The 20,486-nt window shown below is 41.8% G+C and overlaps 1 protein-coding gene across 1 annotated transcript in view; it reads right to left on the bottom strand.

Annotated features, from left to right (window-relative positions):
* IPPK (inositol-pentakisphosphate 2-kinase) overlaps positions 1–20,223 on the bottom strand; it is a 29,566-nt gene extending 9,343 nt beyond the window's left edge. The window contains exons 1-6 of the mRNA XM_066326907.1: positions 20,068–20,223; positions 6,702–6,749; positions 3,051–3,146; positions 2,211–2,277; positions 545–666; positions 61–150 (exon numbers count right to left, since the gene is read on the bottom strand). Coding sequence (XP_066183004.1) covers positions 61–150; positions 545–666; positions 2,211–2,277; positions 3,051–3,146; positions 6,702–6,749; positions 20,068–20,148 — 504 coding nt within the window. The 5' untranslated portion in view covers positions 20,149–20,223. The remainder of the gene's footprint in view (positions 1–60; positions 151–544; positions 667–2,210; positions 2,278–3,050; positions 3,147–6,701; positions 6,750–20,067) is intronic.
* Positions 20,224–20,486: the final 263 nt, after the last annotated feature.

The following is a 20,486-nucleotide window of genomic DNA, read 5'->3' as shown; positions in this document are numbered from 1 at the left end:
CTTGGAACAGCAAATAAAGCACAGTACAGCCAAAGGAAAGCAAGGTGACTTAATAATTACCTTTAGATGCTGATGCATACAGTAACGACACACCTTGTGCTTTATCTCCTGTGAAACATGGCTGGAAAAAGGAAGGAAGCCACACTTTGGCTAAAACAAACAAAAGAAGATTGTAAATGTGAATGTTTCTAGCTACAGAAATATAAAGGCACACAATATGCACATCTTTACAGTTTAAAGGAAAATTTTTAAAAATTATTAAAAATTCCAACATTTAAAAGCTGAATTACTCCCTATTCTTTTAAAAAATAAAGACCCACAGAACTGCAGCGGCCTACAGAAAAGCCTAGTAACACCTGGGAATTTCCCAGGTTTCAAAAGATTGGGAATTGGAAGAGGGAGGGGTTGTTTCCTCCTGTGAGTCACAGTGAAAGCAGTGAGCTCTGCCTTCCCCCACTGCTGCATTCCCCGAAAGCTGCCGAGGCCCGCGTTAATTAAGGACTGCAAACAGCCCCTTTGCCCTGGGGCCGTGTGGCCCGCACACCTTGATCTCGATGCAGAGGATGGGCCGGTGGTCGGCGAAGCGGAAGGTCTGCAGCCGCGTCAGGTTGGGAAGGCACATCGCGTAACCGCTCAGCGTGTCCATGTCCTTGTCACAGCGACACTCTGGGGCACGGGACAAACGACACCGACACGGCAATTAGCTCCAGGGTGTTTGTTCACTCTGGAGCCGCCTCGTTCACCAGGTGGGGCATGGGAACAGACACACACATTATCAGCTTTAGCCGATTATGCACTTGCACCAAGCTGCCCTCCCCGTTATCAACGCCTGGTTTCAGTTTCCTCAAAACTGTCCCAGACACTCGGAGTGTCCCAAGAGCTGCTGTTAAGGGCCAGCTCCCAGCTCAGCCCAAAAAAGGTGAGGCCTGAAACGGCACGGAAATGGATTGGCCAACAACAAGTAAAGTGACTCGTTAGTGTATTTATTCAAAGATGTGATCTCCCCTTTGCTTACTATGCATGACCTACCATCCTTTAGCTGATCTGAAAACTGCCAGGAATATCATAAACTTAAGAGGCATTCTGCATAAAAATCCTTTGAATAACCCCTCTCCATGTGCATCCTTTGGGACACAGAAAGGTCTGTGAGACTGGAGTTCAAAGTTAACAAGAGCACACCCCCAGATTTTCAAGTACCTGTTACTAAACAGACACCAGGACACATGTTCCTGTTACAGTTTCCACTGCTAAGAGAAATGGTCACTCTATAAAATATATTGCAATAGAAAAAACAAATCTGAGAAACCAAAGCCTGTCATGCCAGCCTGTCATGCCATACTGCTTTACCAGAATGAGCAAGAAGCCTTCTGTCTCCAACAAAATGTTGAGATTTGTTTTCTTTTTCTAAATTTAAGCAAAAGTACATCCTTCACACCTTCACAGCTGAAAGCCACTTGCCAAATCAAAAAGGCACAGAAATCTGAAGTATTAAGAGAAGCTACTTTCCAGGTTATAAAGGCTTATGTGAAGGGTAACATTGAAAAAAAATCCTTGAGGTTTAAAAAAATAATCCTGTTAAAAATGGAAAGTGAGATTCACTGTTGTGAAGCACCTGGATGCTTCCCCACAACTACATTTCAATCCCCAGCAGCTGTGGACACACCAAGTTTAACTCTGAGAAATAAAACTAAATTCTGTCATTTATTTCCACCAGGGTATCACTGATTTTCTAACTTTAATTAGACACTATTAACTTTCCTCACTGGATCCCAGCACTGTGGAACTGCTACTCAAAAAGGTGAGGAGAAACCAACACTGGAGTGCCTTGTGCTCACTATATGTAAAATAATTCCTTTTTTTTTCCTGGATAAAAGGCATCAAAGCACTTGACTACAGTACTTTGATTTAACCCTCTATTTATCTTCTAAGAGTTTTGCTAAAGCAGGAGCTTCTGGCCATTCTCAAGAACATTTTGGGAACATATAAGACACCAGAAGGGCCACTCTCTGCCCATTTCAGAGCTATCACATACTACTTTTAATTCCAGAACACAACCCATTTCTTCCCCAATAAATTTTCAACTTATCATTGTCTAAATATTAAAAAAAGCTTCCTTATATTCTGTAATGTGGTGCTTTTTGAAGTTTAGAACAAAGAAAATGCTTTACTCCTTGAGGAAGCCCTTTTCTAGTCCCATCCCTGGCACTTACCTGGCCTCTCTGGCTGGATTTTCAAACAGAGCTGTCTTACAAAGTCTAAAGGTAGTTGAATAATTTCCTATGGGGAAAAAAAAAAAACCCACACATTTTAATGCAAAAAAATATTACTCAGTTTTGGAGTCTTGAAATGGAACAGCAAAGTTCAGTGGGTTACACAAAGTACACTGAAGTACACAGTCAGCAGTTCCTGCCTCTGATTCACTGTCTGTGAACACCTCTAACTGCAATCACATGCAACACCTGTTCCTCTACAGAAACCAAGGACTAATTTAAATAAATGCATGACAAAGAGCATTTTCAATGCAAGTTTAATGCATGTGAAGGAAGCTGCATCATTTTGTCCTTCCCACAAATGAAAAAGTCCCATGTCTCACATCCCACCCTTCCAAGGCAGAACTGTGTAACTCAAGTTCCAAGTGAAGCTGTAACCTTTTTACTTTGCTCATGTTCAGTGAACAAGATCTGGCTGCCCTGAAGAACAGCAATGGAAAAGGTGACCTCTGACTGCACAGAAACCTCAACCATTATATGAACCAGGTTTCTCCCCTTGTTTTGCAGTTATTCTAAAAATCTCTCTCACACACCCCCGCCGCTCTTGTCTAAGGCAGAGCAAAGAAATGGCCACACTTTTCATCAGTGGCTTGAAAAAGCCAAACCACCGAGTACAATCCAATCACTTCATCAGCACAGAGCAGGATCCCTGTTTGCATCCAAATGTTTGTTGTGTGTGTCTTCAAATCCTGTTAGTTCCTTTCACTGGCATTCAGTGTTTCCCCAAACACTTAATGTTTACAATGCCTAAGCTGCTTATTTTAAAAACAAATCATTTACCCCATGGTGAACATAGTTCTCCCCAAAGAACTGCTTCATCACATGTTTTCCAAAGTCTACGATGTTTTGCAGATGGTGTAGTATTTCCTCTGGAGTCTGGAAGACAGAAGTGTGGTAATCGAACTCTGAAATAATGGTAACAACACTCTAGAACACACACATCCTGGTTAGTGGTTTAACAAATAACTTAATCGCTGAGCTTTGCAGGTCAGTGCACACTGAAGTCAAACAGACACATCAAAAGTGCTAAATTTGTTTCCCTACTGCCACCTCAAAAGCTGGGACTAACAGAAACATGATCAAAAAAGATGATTCTTCTTCGGTTTCAGGGGGAAAAGAAGAGAGAAAGTGACAGAAGCGGAAGAAGGGGAGATTGCTCAAGACCTACTCTGGCCATAATTCATAAAACAGTTCAGAGAACTCCAGCAGTCCAAAGAGGTGCCCAACAGCTGCAGTGCAGAAGAGGCTTGGAGTGTTACAAAATGCATCATGGAGATTGGGAAGAGAATGGTTTCAAAGACTCAGCCGAATTCCAAACCTCAGCATGAGGAGGTCCAGAACTCGCCATCTGTCCCAAACCCTGCCCCAGACAGTGAAAAATCTTACTCTAATGTGATATTCTGTAATTTCATAAGGAAACACTAAGGTTTTCTACAAGACAAGATGCCAAAGCTAGAAAGGAAAGCTCTGTGAGCTCTGGAAGCAGGACAGGGACACTGCACAGTTGGACAGACTCCCCTGCTCGTGGAGAAGGGAGCAAAGGAGCTTCACGGCAACATTATCCCATTCCCAGCACTCCAGCACACTCTGCTTCTCTGCAGGGTATTGTTACAACAGACAGCCTCAGAGCTACTCTGTCCTTTTGTAACACACACAAAACCCACTTAAAACCTCACAGTAAGATTAAGTGGAGAAAAAGAGAATGCAACACTTGGGTACATGTTAGCAAATCAAAGAGGAAAAACAAGAGCAGGGGAAAAAATATACAGAGCAGAGTAAGAGAAAATAAAATACTAGAGGACAACAGCCAGACACTGACACAGCCTAGAGAAAAGAGGAAAGACCACATGCAGTATTAATCACAAATGAGAACATTCTTTAACTTATACAGGTCCTGAGTGGTGAGAAGGAACATTACATCATCTCATCAGTAACAGAAATATCTGCTAATTCCCATTTACAGATGGTTCTGACCTGGTTTGCTGATGTACACAGCACCCACAGGTTTGTGTTTTCATTTGGTTGGACTTTTTTAACACACAGACTCAGACTAAAAAATAAGCATTTCATTAAAATTTACTGCTGCCACTTCTACTACATGGGAAGACTCACCAGTTAAAAAATTCAATACAACCATAAAATTATAAATCAAGTTTAAAGTGTCTTTTAAGAGCAAGTATATTTGATAAATATAAATAAATCAAACAAACAAAAAAAAGCCTTACAGGCTACTTGAGCATCACCTTTTAACATCAAAAACCACTAAGATGAAAAGCTTTTGAAGGACCCATCATTACTGCCACCTCATTCACCAAGGCTCAAATATGCTTTATACAATATTTTTTTTTAATTCGTTCATGAAGATCATATACTAAAATAGCAATATGCAATTACAAGCACTCTGTGTATTCAAGCAATGCAAACCTCACAGTTATATTTTTGAGTATTTTTCAATTATAATAATAAAGTTACAATTCACAATAATACCACCCTACCTTGTTCAACTACTGGATTATATAATTCCAAATTCATAATTAAACAGATAATAAAAAATACAAAGTAGCATGCAGACTTCTTTGCCTTTCCCAAAGGAGTGAAGCAGACTGAGACCTATTTGTTCACATCTGAGTTCCATTGTGTGTATTACTAGAAAATATTTTGCTTGAACTGTTTCCTTCAGCATTGTTTATCTCGGATGACCTGTGATGTCATGCACAGACACAGAACATTTCAGAACCTAACTCATTTTGCTTAAATCAGGAATAGAGATTACTCCTAAAAAGACCCCAAACATTTTCCCTGTCATTGTTGCTACGTGCAAGTTCATCCCAAAACTCTGAATCTCCAGGATTTGTTTACTGATCTGATGATAAAATATTTATTCTGTTCTGCTCCAAGGAAAAATGGTCCTTTGAAAAAAATCAATCACCAAAGTAAATATATTCAAATTACAAAATCCTCTCTTTAAAGGAAACTGTGTGTCACAAAGTCCACACACTCCCAATGCAAGGCAAATGCAGAACACTGGAATGTGTTCAGTTACCCACCACACCCTCAGTGCTGAGGGTGGGTAACTGAAAAGTCTTCCTGCCTTCCTTTGTGACTTTCTCATACTTTGTCAATTTTTAAAAAACAATTACTATGCAACAATCTCTTTGAACTCAATGAAATAAAAATTTAAAGAGGAAAAGGGGCAGGTACTCAGTGTTCTGTTTTCTTAAGTAAACTGCAACAAACTGACTCTTTGCATAAAGTTGCAGTCTAGTTCTCTCCTGCTACACTAAAAATTGAGATAAGCACTGTTTCCTTTCTTGTGATGCACTGAACTCATCACTGTTCCTGTTAACACTAAACATTATCATCTTGGACTACTACAGAACCACAAAATACATTTTTGAAATCCTGCCAATATAAGCAGCTCAAAAATTCACTTGAATCATTCTTCGGTTTTACCAGACCTTTTTTCAAGTTAAATAGTAGCAGAAAGACCATCAAATAACTCATGCTGTGTTCACTAATTTTTTCTTCCTCCACCTCAGGAACTTCTCCCTTGTCCCTTGTTAAACTGAATGCTTTTCACATTCATCTTCCTGATTTAAACAATAAAATGCCCTTTCTAGATGTTTATTTTACATTTATCCTTGTTTATTTTTTTCCTAAAATGAAGCACACATACCAGTTCTCAGTAGAGCCCCAATGCTTTTTGTATTTCCCTCATCAGAACCTGTCACTGTGGCATTGTTCCTCACAAAGCCGTGGTTCAGGAGCTGCTGTAACTCAAGCCATTGTTATATTTATGCTCCACCTTTGGTTATTGATAATTTTTTATCTCTGTTAAAAGAAAGTAACTCACTTCAGCTTCTTCTCAAGCAGGAAAACCTTAGCGTACCATCAAAGAAACTGAAGATTGTGTCCTGCCATGTTCTTTTAGTAACAGAGTATTCTGTGAACACTCCATGTGTTTGTTCAGGGTCCATGGCTTTTGGTCCACGGCTTTTTAGCTACTGAACAGGTGCTCAACAGCAGACTTTGACCATGACACCAGTTCTGTGCAGCTCCTGTTCTGTCCCACCTGGCTACAGCCAGGAAAATTCCTTTTCTCCTCAGCATCCCTGGGCTGCCATAGGTGGCTGTGGAACATGGACACTGTGCCACAGCTGCCCTTACAGAAAACTCTGCCCTCTGACAGAGCAGCCTCACACCCCACCCCACACAGAGCTCTTGCTGTGAGCACTCACATCATCCCAGTTACATAAGACAACCTCAGATTTCCTCCTATTGCCAAACCCCCTGAAACACAGGCACATTTCAAAACAGGTATTTGTCCTTACTCCTGCCAGTCACGGCTCTTTCACAGGTTTCATGTTTCTCCTCACACGGGCTGTTAGTTTGCCCAAGGGCAGTCAGCAACAAGACATATTTACATCTTACCTTATTGGGGTTGGGGGGGGACTTGAGAAACCGCAGCACCACACAGCGCTGGAGAAAAACATGAAAGAATAGGGTTTCATTAGCATTTATGAACAGCACAATTGTCTGATTCCCCAATCTACTTCTCTGAAAAATTAAGGGGGGGAAGCACATTTTTAGAAGGTTATTTAACTCAACTTGAAATCAAATATGCCAGCTAAAATCAAACACAGCAACATCTGCCAGCTCTGCCATCAGTCTAACGAGGTGGCCACTCCAGCCACACTGCATTCCCAGCCACCAAGTCCACCAGGGAAATGCTCCCTTAGCTTACAGCATGCTCTGAAATCTGGGAAAGCTCATATGGAACCAACACCCACACCCTGGCATCTGTGCACCAAAGCTCCCCACAAGAGATACAAGGCCCACTCCACTTACAGTATCAGCACAGCATTCTAAATTATCAAGGAGACACTTATCAGTCACACAGCAGCAGCTACACAGGTGAACTTAACACTAAACTAAATCCTGCTACTTACAAACTTCTGCAGAGTAAATACATAACACAGGAACAAATATAGCAGGTTTCCAAATATTTTACCTTAAAACCATATGAAAAACTCACTCATTTTTGTAATTTTTACAATTTTTATCAGTTTTGTAACAATTCAAAAAGCTTGAGACTTTACATATTAAAATTAAAGTCTAACATGGTGTTAAGGAACCTTTTAAAATGTAACACACAGCGCTGCCTCTGGTCTGCCTAAATATCTGATTCTAGAGATATTTACTCCCACTGATGTAGTTCAGCCTATTCAGGTACAGTGGGGATACCAACAACTGGGCACCACAAAAGGCAGAGACAAACAGCTGCTTTCCCAGAGTGATCTCTTGGCCAGTCTGACTCCATTTGGGCCTTCCCAAGACACAACAAAAAGTATTACATTCCATTCAAAGCACTACCACGTAAGTACACCCAGATTCTCTGACAAAGACAATACAGACCAAATGTCCCAGTTGCACTTCAAGTTTATGGAATCCAAGCTTTTTCCTTTCCAAATTACTTGCCATTAAAAACTTCACACAGCACAACAGCAGCAGATCTATTCCATATTTCAGAGCTGAAAGCTGTTTCTGCACAGGCTGAGGGAGAGAGCTGCAGATAACTTTAATAACTAACATGGAGATAAAGAGGAAACAAGCAAAACTAATGACAATGTGCCATCCAAAACAATAACAAAATTAGGTCCAGGTTCAGACATTGCCACTGAAACCCAGACAAGGCCCCTTCCAGACGTCTCACATCACCATAAATCTCATCGTTCACCCCCACCTGGAAAACACCTCTAAATAAACATAAAAAGATAGTTTGCTGTTAATTTGATTTGTCCTGGAAGATGAGTGTCCCAACAGCAAACAAGATACCACCAGAGGGTAATTGCAGTCACCTGGATTTGACACGACTCCTGGTGACACTATGCCCTACACACACATAACAGAGCCCAGGCCTGATGAGCTGTAGCTCTGTGTGCAGACTGTGTTACTCTTACAGTGTTTCAACCATTCGGATCTCCTGCTTTAATTATTCATAAGTAAGTGGATCAGTGATGGAGTGATCTGATTATCACTTCGAATCCATTCAGAAACATGATCCCATAATCTTTCAAGGTTAGTGTAGATATTTATCTTTTAATCAGTTCCCAGCCAAGATTCCAACCAGTGCTCTGGAAAACCTGATTTGCTCTCACAGGACTCAGGACAGTGTTTGTTTGCAAGTCATTTCTGCGTTGGCAAAATGACCAAAATTACATATGGCAGAAGAAGAACATGTTGCTGGTCTAAAGATGTCAAAAGGAAACACAGCACTGTTCAAACAAAACTTCACAGATGCACTTACACCAGCCAGCCCACACTATATTTTACTAAGACTATCAGATAATTAGAGGAAATTAAAAAACCAAAACCACCAACAAACAAAAAACCTCCCCAAAACCAAACTTAAAAAAAAACCCTCAAAACACTTCTTTCCTATTTTGAGGCAAGGTTCCAGCTAGATCCATCCATCCCTTTGTGCATTTCAGTACCAGTCCCACAGCACCAAGGTTAACCCATCAGCTGTCACAGATGCCAACTGCTCCAGAAGTATCACCACCAAAAATATTGGCCCACATTTTTCACGCTATTGCATTTCTGATTCACTTGGCTGATTCTTTACTTGGAAATATTGTGGGTGGTTGCTGCCATGAGGTTTTTTGCTAGCTATCTTAAAATGCCTTCAATTTTTTTATATTTACAGATTGAACACCAAATATGTGCCATACTTATCTGCACGCATGAGAATGGCCCAAATCCCAGAGGTAACAGATCTCTGAAGAGGCTGTCACTACTCCTTTGCACTTTGAGAATCAGATCAACTAGACCCTAATGCTTCCTAAATTTCCTTCTCCACAACCAGTGGAAGGGCTTACAGGGGTGCCTAGCACCACTTCCATCAAGGCACTGTCACCATCAGGGTATTTAGGTAGCTGGGTAACAACCCCAGGGAGATAAAAAGATGAAAACAGCAGGCTGCAAGCAGAGGGGAAAAAAAAGAAACAGCACGTGGATGTAGGTAAATGTAACACATAAAACATTAAAAGGCTTCATATATTTTGATGTAAGATAAGTTAGAAAAATAATTCAAAGGAAGAATTCTCTACAATTATTTTTAATCCCTGCATATGTTCAGTCTCCATTTAGTGACAAAAGACTAAAAATAACCAACCCATCAGAACATCACATACAACTGCTCTTACTCTCAAATAAGGAATTTAAGGACAGCTCTCACATGAGAGCAGAGCAGCTTGATAGCAGATAACAATTTTCTTAGTGGCTCCAGGACCGTACCCAGTTCCAATTGTTATGGAAAACTGAAAACAAACACTAGCAACAAGGATACCAAAACTTGCATTTCTGAGAACACATCCAGAAGCGCTGGGCCGGAGATGATGGAAGCAGAAGTGTTCCGGAGGAGCTCCATCCCAAGCCACAGCATCTGGAGCCTGCAGCCTGCAGTTTACAGCCCCACCAAGAAAGGCCAACACTTCTTTAGCACCTCATCGCCAAACAACCGTTTGGGTTAGCGCAGATCAAAGGTAAGGATTGTCCATAAGGAGAGAAGGAGCTGTGAAAAGACTCTAAACCGGCGGCATCACAAAACCAGCGGGGTGTGTACCACACGGCTTTTGTCCTCGTGTGTCCTGAGAAAAAACGGTGTCCTAGGCATGGTCCCTAAAGCTTACCTCTAAGAATTTTTATTCTCCGGAGCACTTACCACAGCTATTGTATTAATCTTACTCAATAAAATCCGAAAAACAAAGTAATCCCTGGTAGCTCGGCCAAAATATGACTGGCATCAATCCAGGTATTGTGGATTAGGCAGTAGCATTATGAAACCAGCATAAAAGCTTACATTTGTTTCTTTACAGCTTGGTGTTTGATATTGACCTTATTCTATGACCTCACTGTCCTAAAATGCAGGCCTCCTGAACTGGAGAGTTTTTAGAAGTTAAACACAACTGGGGCAAATCTATAATCTCGATAGTCCCCTTCAGGGAACAACCTCGTTTGCATCATGGAGATTTTTTTTCAGGTCTTTTGCTACATTAGTAACAAAATCTAGATAAGAGTTGGTGACAGCGAAAGAAATAGGAAAAATTAAAATTAGCTCAACTGCTGATAAAATTGCTCAGATACACAGAAAGATGTGTATTTTCCCTCTGCTCACGAAGATTTAAAATAAGTTTCTGTACAAAAATACAACGAATTAGCCTGTCCAAACACAAAGCCTGGGAAACATCAGCTTCTCCTTTTCCAAATAAACAGGTTCACGTCATTTGTTATTACTCCACTATTATTCAAGCAGCACACATTAACTGCTTTTGTCTGGAGGCAAAGCATTACTCTGACATCGCCTTCCAAAACGGGAAAAGATTCTCATCTCGTTGATTCCCAACTTGTGCTCACACATGTAAGATCGACAGGGAGAGAGCAAGACTCTGAGAAGCAACTTTTTAAGTCCCAAAAGGAACTCTATCCCCCTTCCCACACTCATCATCTCCCTCACTCCATGCCACCTCATAAATTCTGGCATCTAAAAACTCGCCAGCATTTTTGCAGGCACTATCTGTAATTTTACATTACCAACTTACCTAACTGTTGCTTAAATAGGCACACAATACAGAAACAGAGTTTCTTACAGAGTAAGAAAATCCATCTTTCTTTTAAAGTTTGCATATAAAAGTCACAAGTTTCCAATTATAAACACGGGGTGAAACACTCTCAAAGACTGGTAACAAATCTTCTCTACAATTCTTACTCTGCTGTTTCTTGCAACTAATTTCACACATCACTGCCAAACACTGGCAAAGGAGATTGAAGATACAAAATCAAATACTTTTAGAGAAAATAGTGTCTGTAAAAGCTCTGAATTTCTTTATCACTGGTTATTTAATTCACTGTTTTACTGACCCTGAAGAACTACCAAGAACTTATCAAACACGGCTCTAAGGATGCCAGACCTACCACTGTGGTTATTCAGTGCTACCCGTTGTGGGTTTACAACAACCTACAGCAATGACACCTACAGAAAGTTCATTCTAATATTCAGTCCAAGGGAGGGAGACAAACTGAACACAATGATATGCAAATACTGATTATTGACCATTCCAAGGGTACACAACATGAACTATGGAATTGTTTAGCTGATATTAAGCTATTCCTGCACATTGCAGCTGCATGCAGTATTTCTCAACTAAAAAAATTATTCTCACTTTTTTTATTCCAAATCTACATCCCACAACCCCTTCAATTCTAATTCTGGTTTGAGAGATTTGAAGATAAAATAATGGTTTTCTATTCAGAAAATGCAATTTCTGGGAAGGAAAAAAATGGACAAAGAAGTGTTATCTTCACATCTCAGAAAAGACAGTGACAGGGAGAATTCCTCCTTCTGAGAAATGTCAGAACTCAGTGAAAACACGCCCACCACACTGCCCAGGCACTTCAGCCAAAGCTTACCTTCATGGCACCCAACACAAGACATTTTTAAAGGTCTCCTCATGCGAGGTCAGTGTGCTGTGCAATGTGAAGGGTTATAAGAGACGAAAACAAACTACGTGCTAGAAAATTCTGCAGCTTTTAAATTAAATACACTGGTAATATCATACACAAATATTTTCCAACTCAGTTTTGTTCTACATAAGGTGGATAAGATCACCCAAAACAAAGTGAGGAAAGCTACATTTCCTGCCACTATGGAGGAAGTTTAGCAACTGCTCACACGTAGTGCAAAGAAGCATTCAGAAATTGGAACAATACTCTTTTCTTTAGCACAGGAGTCCTTGAAGAACAATGGTTTTATTTCTTAACATGAATAAAGGATTTCTGGTGTGGCATCTGGCTTGACACCATTCAGTATGGCGAACCATTATCTGAAAGCAAACCCTCCATACTTGTTTTCTTTAGCACAGCACAGAGCACAGCTTGCATCAGACTTCAGGTGCTCTTTCCATTTTTATTTTTTTTCCTGCTTGGTTATGATCTTGATTCCAGTGGGAGTCAAGCACTACCTCAGGCTTCACTTTATAGCTAAGCTTCTATAACCTTGCAATACACAGATGGTACCAATTCTGAGAGAATTTAATGATTGCACTCTGCTAGACTAAAAAGGAAATGTCTGCCCTTCAGCTAAGCCAGCTAATCAGAGTACCTGAAATGATATCAAGTGATACACCCACTGGTACAAGGTGGAAACACATACCAGAGAGAGAACAGGATGAATAAACCCATTGATGCCTGGCTCTCAGTGTGCATTAGCACATGGCCCTGATGTCCTTGCTGTGAAACAAGGAAAAAAACAGCCCTTAGCATTTAAAAGCATATCAAATACCTCGTCCATCTGAAAACAGGTGAGTTGTACCAATCAGAACCCAAAAACACATCCTAAGCTTCCTCCCAGTTCAGCTGCTCTGAAGCCCTCTCTATCAGCAGCACACACTTCCCAGCATTAAGCTGCCAAGTCATCTGATGTTATGCTGGGGAAACCAGGCGTTCCAGGAAATTATTAATGAAGGGGAGGAAATAAGGAGTCAAAACAGTGAGAGGGATTAGAATGAAGTTAAATAATTAAACGGACAGTTAGAACAAGTGAACAATTCTCAGCATCCAGAACAACTCAGCCAGAAGACACCTAAGCAAGCCTTGTGCTCATGTAGAATCCAGTGGCTCTGTTCTTTCCTGAATAAAAGCAGGACAGGGAGGACAGTTCAAGGAGGTCAGAACATCTCCTTGACAATTTATTCTGTATCACAGAGAAATCCACCGAGGCAAAAGGAGCAGCCACTGAAAAGCTGTGAGAAAGGAAGAGCCAAAACAGTGAATAAAGCAGGCTCTTAGACTGAGCACTCCTACACAGCTTTGGGTCAGTCAGGCTGCTTTATCCAAAACAACCAACCCACAGCCACTGCCAGCTCAGGGCAGATACAGAAGCAGCACAGAAAAGGCACAGAAACTGCGTTACAAGCACTTGTAACAGAAACTGCGTTACAAGCACTTGTAACAGACACAAAAGAAATCTTCTTAAGACAAAAACTTGATCTCAGCTGCAAAAGAAACTCATTCAAGTTTGAGCTAGCACTGAACCCAACCAGAACAAAACCAGGATCATTTTTAATCAAGGCTAATGATCTCCTGAGCTTGACTGCAAAACTGGGATTTGCTTTACATTTTCACTGCATATAGCCTTCAACATTCTCAAAAGTCACTCAAAAAAAGAAAAAAATAGATCCAAAGTAGAGTCTGAATTTCCAAAGAAGGTCACTAAAAGACAAGTCTGCTCCAGCACTCATTATTAGCAAAAGATAGCACCTCTGAAACAAGTATTCTGCAGGGAGGAGAGAGGTGCTGCTGCTGCTGCAGTTAAATGATGGCTGACATATGGGATTAGTGTTAGACCACAGAGTTTGTGTCTCCCATCTCCATCCACACACACACTGTGTTTTCCCATCTGCATCTACAAAACTTAAGGCACTAGTGTAAGAAAAGTTTTAATTGCTGCCTTTCTGCTCTCTCTCCTCTCTACATTCAGCCCTGCTATCCAGTGCCACCTTCTCTTCCACTTCACGGCAGACATTAAACTGCTCTGCATTCAGAGGATCCTTTCACTGCAGAAACCTGGTAAAAACACGAGAATATTTTAAATTTAACTACTGGTACTATATGGAATTGAAATCCCAATACAGAATTAAAATTCCTTGATGTTGACTCAACCTAATAACTTGGAGAAAGTGTGTGTCAATAAAAAGCTTCACAGCTAATTCACAAAACTGGAAGTACTTCCAACTTTTAGTTCTTTGTTTATAGTAAAACCTTTGTAGATTCTACTCAGGTAGAGTTAGTTCAATTAGTTATGGCATCCACAGTCACATTTGTACCTGTTTAGCCAAAATATTAAATACAAACGTATACAAAACTGGGTCTCTTTTTTTCATCCACTGACCACAGATGTGCATCTAAATACAAATTAGCCAAGGTCAACGCAAGGACACCTACAGTTCAATACAGGTGTCACAAAGGTTCCCACATTGCAACTCAGACTGGGGATTGCTCTCTGTAAGCTTCATTGTTGTGCACAGCAAGACAGGTATCTTCCTTTTTCACTGATGACACACCCTGATCGCATACTTGGCTTTTTCAACCGGTTTTCATAGCTGCTCCAGTCAATTTGGGCAGAAGCCCCTCTACTTGTTTACAATAAATAAATAAAATTTTAAAAAATCAAAAGCAATGACAACTAAGAAAGAACTGTTACCTTTAGTCATCAAGCTGTCTTCCTGTCCTTTTGTCTAAGGAAGCAAAGGGTGTGCAGGTGTGGGGGTTTTGTTAAACAATGTTTAGAGTTAGACACTGCTGAGATATGCACACACCCCCAAAAAAACAATGCTGGAGAAGCCAGGTCAAAGAAATGCCCTATGAAATTAAAAAAAAAAACCAAAAACAACAACAACACCACATGCACACACACACAAAAAAAACCTCAAAAATTCTATAGAACCAGACATAAAACTCCTCCTTACATTACAGGATTCCCAAGTCCATCAAAAGTAAGAAGTAGCACAGGTTTGTAATGCAAATAGAAGAATCTCATCAAGGAGACAAAAATCTTTAAGTTCAAGTCTTACCAAAACTATGCCTTTCCCATTAGGCAAAAAAAAAATCAGTAACAGTTGCATTTTACCTTTTCTGATATCTTTCTGTAAAAGAACCAAGAGACCAGAATGTGGCCATATTTTAAATTACAGCCATATTAAGAGAAGGTCATTAATAATAAGCTATTGTATTTATAACCATTAGAACAGCTAGCTGAAGATTTTTTAATACAGGAATCAGCAGCCTGTTCTATATTTTCATGAAATCAAGACACTCATAGATATTAATTTAAAAAAAAATCAGAAAACAATTGAACAGAAAACAGAACACAACTGAAAAAAATTTGCTTTATAATCAGGGACCTGGAATTTCTCAGGAACAACCTGGAATTTTGGGAGATGTGAGTACTTACACAAACTTCAATAGCACAACACAGATTCAGGCAACTCCACAGAGTAAAACAACAGAAGAAACAGGTCAGACAAGTTTTGGGACTTGTACAAAATGACATAATCAAAAAAAGCACCTTAAGAAGATTCTCTCAACGAGACAGCAATTAATGACCAGCATCACCCCTTTCTGCCAAAAAGACCAGAGGAAAGCTGCAGATAACTAAGTCATCTCTGCCAGAAGCTTTCTACTCTTTCAGCAACACCCTTCTGCCTAAACATACAAACCTGTCCTCTCCTCCTAAGTAAGTTTATTGCAACAGAACTGAATTTGTCATTATCCTTATAAACAAAACAACTAACCAGCACAGGAAAACTATTTCATAATGCAAAGGCATTATAAGCAACAATTATCTACCCTGATTTGACACAAAGCCCCTTCTCATAGAGTTATTTCAAAATCCCAACCCAAATCCCTCTTCCTCCTATGCAGAAAGTGACTCCCTGCACATGCTCTGCAGTCATCATAATGCAAGTGCCAGAAGAAGCAGCTACAGATGCACTGAAAACAGAGACTGCTGCTAAAACACAAGATACTCCTCTCTCCCTGCACCCCTGCTCACTACAGTCCCCTGAGCAGTCAGCACAGGGATAGGGAAGGATGCTTCTAAAGCAGCACTGGGACATCCTCCACCTTTACCACAGGTCTTGAAGAGAAAATACATATCACAGAGAAGAGTTGTATTATTTGTTTACTACAGGCACAAATTTTGAGAATCTTCTGTGAGCTTGATTACCTGGCTTGACACCCTCATCCAGACTCCTTAGCTATGCTTCACTTACCTTCTCTATCTCCTCTCCTTTCCCTACCTGTAAGCTCACAGATGCTCTGGAGATGGTTTATGCATTTACTAATTAAGCCCTTTACCAAAACACAAAGATATCTGCTGGAGCTGCAAACATTCCAGGACATTGAGTAGATGAACACTAACAATCCAGGCATCTGAAGCCATAAACCACAACCTTTTGCAAGCACATGCCAAGGTTGTTCTAGACCATTTCACTGAATAAAAACCAAACTGAGGAAAAAAACCTCCTCTTTTCCACTTCCCCATACTCACCCTAAAACACAGCTTTAATGTTCAAATGTGTTTCAAACTGAGCCTTTTGGTTACCACAATATCTCAACACACAAGAAGTAAAACAGAGGCCATGAGGAATGTACACACTCCATGTCATAAAGCAACTTCTGCAGACTACAAGCATATGTTTCAACAGCAGAAGGAAATCCAAATTATTATTCCTGGAGTTGCTTACACTACTTTCTACAAACACCTACTGAAGCCTTTTGAAATGAAGTGTTAAAAGCTCCATAAAGAGCAAACAACTGATTCAAGTGCAGAACTCCAAAGGAGGACTTCAGCTCACTTCTGAAAAAGTAAGGATGCGTGCTGCAGAAAGTCACAACAGCTTACCAGGAGACAACTGTTCTGCAGCAGATCCTCTGAACCCTCTCTACTGCTCCTGAGTAGGGGGAAGGAGAGAAAGCACTGCTTAGCTCTCTTTTTAAATCTGAAGCCAAATCTGAAGCAGGAGTGACTCGCCACTAAGAACTCTTGGAAAAAGAAACCTCCTTTCTAAACCACCTGGTTGGCTGTGATGATGCTTGGCTGGGGGTTGTGGAGCCGTCTCTGTATCTGTCCTGCAGCACAAACGTCTCACCAACACCTCGGAGTTACTAGCTGTATTTCACACCAGAATCATGAGGTAGGAAAGTTGTCTGATCATTCTAGCACTTCAGCAGACTGCAAGACTTGAGAAAGGCCTTTCAACCACAATTCAGTTTCAACTTGGATTAATTCATTTACAGCTTCAATAAAAACCAAAAGGAAAAGCTTGATCACAGAGAGACACTCATACCATAGTTCTGTACATCTTCTGGAACTTTAGACTCTCCAGAACTGAAACTTCAAAAATTCATGAAAGCAGAAGTTTGAGTGCTCATCAAGCAAGCAAGCAAGCACAGAGCTCTGGTGACAACAATGGGAACTGGAAATGCTCATCAGGCATTCCATCTTTATTCACTGGATCACTGTCTGAATGCTGCCAAACTAATTAAAGTAACTCTATAAAACTACCACTGTAAGAAGAGACATTTGAGTAGCCCATGCCGTGCCTCAGGATCCTTATCCTGCAGTGGATAAGGAACAGAGATGCACTTGCAGTGATTTCAGCACACAGCGAGACTCCTGTCACTGTTACATCCTGCAGAATTAATAACCGGCGAGAGGAAAAAGCACAGCAAGCACTGACAGCACTTTCATGGAAACAACAGAGCATGTTCCATAGGATGCCAGCACCCCACTGCCAGACAAAGCTTTGTCTGGACGCACTGGAAAAGCGGCCGTGTGTCGCCTGTGTCCAGGGCTTATCAGCTCACTGCCAGCAGAGCTGTTTGTTGGGCATGTGATTTTTCCATGACCAACTTTTTAATTTGGTATTAACAAATGCTGGATCAACAATGCATTACATTCATGTCTTAAAGGGCAACCCACAGGGAATGGAGCAACTCCAAAAAATGAGCAGAGCCTCAAACACAGGAGAGCCCCCTGTGATGACACAGGCCTTACAGCTCCCACTGTCCATCCCCAACCCAGCCACAGCCCTCAGAGGCAGGAGCAGGAGTGTCCAGCCGGGCTGCCCACCCCAGCCCACACACCCCGTGTGCTGCAGATGTGACCTTGCACGGGGCTGTTATCAGTGCTCCAAGGAGCAATGCAGAGAGCAGGAGTTCAAACACAACACCCCAATCCTCGTTCTGTGAGAGCCAAAGCAGCTCATGCCCTCTTCTCCAGAAGGACAGGGATTCACTTTTTTGTCAAAGTTTAAAAAACAAAACTACTCAGATTTTCCAAAAGCAAAGAAGAGAGGCTAAGGCTTAGAGAGGTAGGGACCAGCTTTCTCTCCGTATTTCAAAACACACCACACATCAGGACACGGAAACAACAAGCACATGCACTGTTCCAATCTGGGCTCTCACTTATATCTGAGCATCCATTCATGTCTCTCCCACCACCACCAAACCCCCATCCCTTCCTCTGGCACTGATACACGCAAAATGTGACCTGGGAAGCTACGGAACGAAGCGAGGGCAGTCAAAATGTCCTAGCTGTGCTGCTGATCCATTCACACAGACCTGAGAATAACTTAACACCAAATCACGAGAATGATGATTAATAGTGCAAGTATGCCCTGCTCTTAGGAGGCACAAAGTTACAATTAACATCTAAACAGTATTTATAGGCTGCAAGTTTACCAGACTTTGTCATCAGTAGACACAAAGTTCCAAAATGCAAGTTTTACTGTTTCAAAGTTGTCTTTAAAGGAAAAACTATATCTATTTCACCTTCACTCTATCTTAAAAGTTTTAGGATCTTGTTAAAAAGAGAACTGGCACGCTCAGCAGTTATTCTGAATCGTTGGCTGACTTCCTCACTTTCCACATCTTCAAAGATAATCACAATTACATCACTAATAATCCATTATTTATCCCAATTCCCGTCATCCAGTGACTAAGTAGTTTCTACACTGCCTTTTTCAAAGCTAAAATGTGACAGGAAACAAAATAAGTCATGTTCTTCTTGCACCAAAAATAGCCTTTAAATGGTATTTGATATAAAGAAGAAAAAAGAGGGGGGAAAAGCCACAGAAGAGCCCCTCCTAAAGTTAGGAGAGCACCACAAGATTTTTAGCATTTTCTCTGGCTTGGTATTTGCTAATATTTTACAACTAATTCATAGTTATAATACAGAAAACAGACATGAAAGAATACAGTACTTCCAGTCATTCATTTAGACATAATTTTAGAAAATTCCTCTCAAGATTCAACTCTTATTATAGATCTTATTTTGAAAAAAATCCTACATTTCATCATTCTGGCTTTGCTAAGTTTTGATCTATGAATCAAGAACATTCTGTGGCAAGTCCATACCAGCTTTTAAACTGAAATACAAATACGTCTTTAAAGCACAGAACAACCACAGGCACTTTTCAGAAAAAGAATAAACTCCTCCAAGGGGCACGTATCCCAATACATCAAATAAATAATTTAAAGCAAGGGGGGCACGAACATACTGGTCAGCATAAACTAATTGGATTCAGCTTCTTTTAATCATTACTCCTGAATCTATTTTACTGGAATTCTAAAATAAAATACACCTCCACCCCCCCGTGCCCTCCCTCCACCCCAAATAACCCCAGACAAACGAAAAGGAAAAAAATTAAAAACATCCCCAAAAACCAATGAAACAAGAACAAAAAAACCCCAGACCAACAGGTAGATGGGAGAATGAGGATGAAGTGACCGTCGGGGTCACATCACACCGGCTCTGTGGCAAAGCCATAAACCTAAATTAAGAGTCGGGAGCCCGGCCCAGCACTGCAGCGAGTGCTCGAACTTCTCCCAGAGCCAGAGTCGGTGTCAAAGGGGAAAAGACGCCTTCACCAGCACGCTTTCTGCCGTCACATCACCCACACCTGGGAATGACGATGGAAAAGGTGCATTTTTAGGAGTTTTCCTCACAGCTCCCATCTCCAGGCGGCAGCTGCCCGGCCATGGGCTGCTCTCCTTCCCTCCTTACGGGCCGTGACGGAGCAAACACCCGCTCGTCTCCCGCACGGGCCGGGCCCGATGTCCCCGAGACAGCAAACTCCTCCGGGAGAGAAAGCGGCGAGGGCGGGCGGCGGGGCCGAGCGGCCGCTCCCGCCGGGCCGCCCCCCTCACGCGGGCTCGGCTCGGGGCTTTCCCGTACCTGGCAGTGTGAGACGACGAGGCTCTGGTTGCCTTCCCCGTGGTACTTCCATTCATTCTCATCCATCTTCTCCACTTCCATGCCCGGCCCGGGCCGCGCGGAGGGCAGAAGCACCCGCCGGCCCCGCCGCCTCACGCCGCCACCATCGCGGCTGCGCCGCCCGCCCTCAGCCGCGGGAAGTCCCGCCCGCCGCGGCCGCCATCTTGGGGCCGGGCAGCGCCGCCGCCGCCATGGCGGGGCCGGGCAGGGCAGCGGGCAGCGGGCAGGGCACCACCGGCGGCGGAAAGACATCTCCTGCCTCCGGGAAGGGTCATCAAAGCAGGGGATGGTCCCGCTCTGGTCTCTAAAGGTCTCACCTTCAGTCCTGTGTGTCGTTTTTGGCACATCACTATTAAAAAAGCTGTTAGCATCCAAAGGAG

Source organism: Sylvia atricapilla, chromosome 11 (genome assembly GCF_009819655.1).
Source record: "Sylvia atricapilla isolate bSylAtr1 chromosome 11, bSylAtr1.pri, whole genome shotgun sequence".
Classification (NCBI taxonomy): Eukaryota; Metazoa; Chordata; class Aves; order Passeriformes; family Sylviidae; genus Sylvia; species Sylvia atricapilla.
Note: the sequence above shows the minus strand (reverse complement) of the source record. Positions and strands in the feature narration are given on the sequence as shown.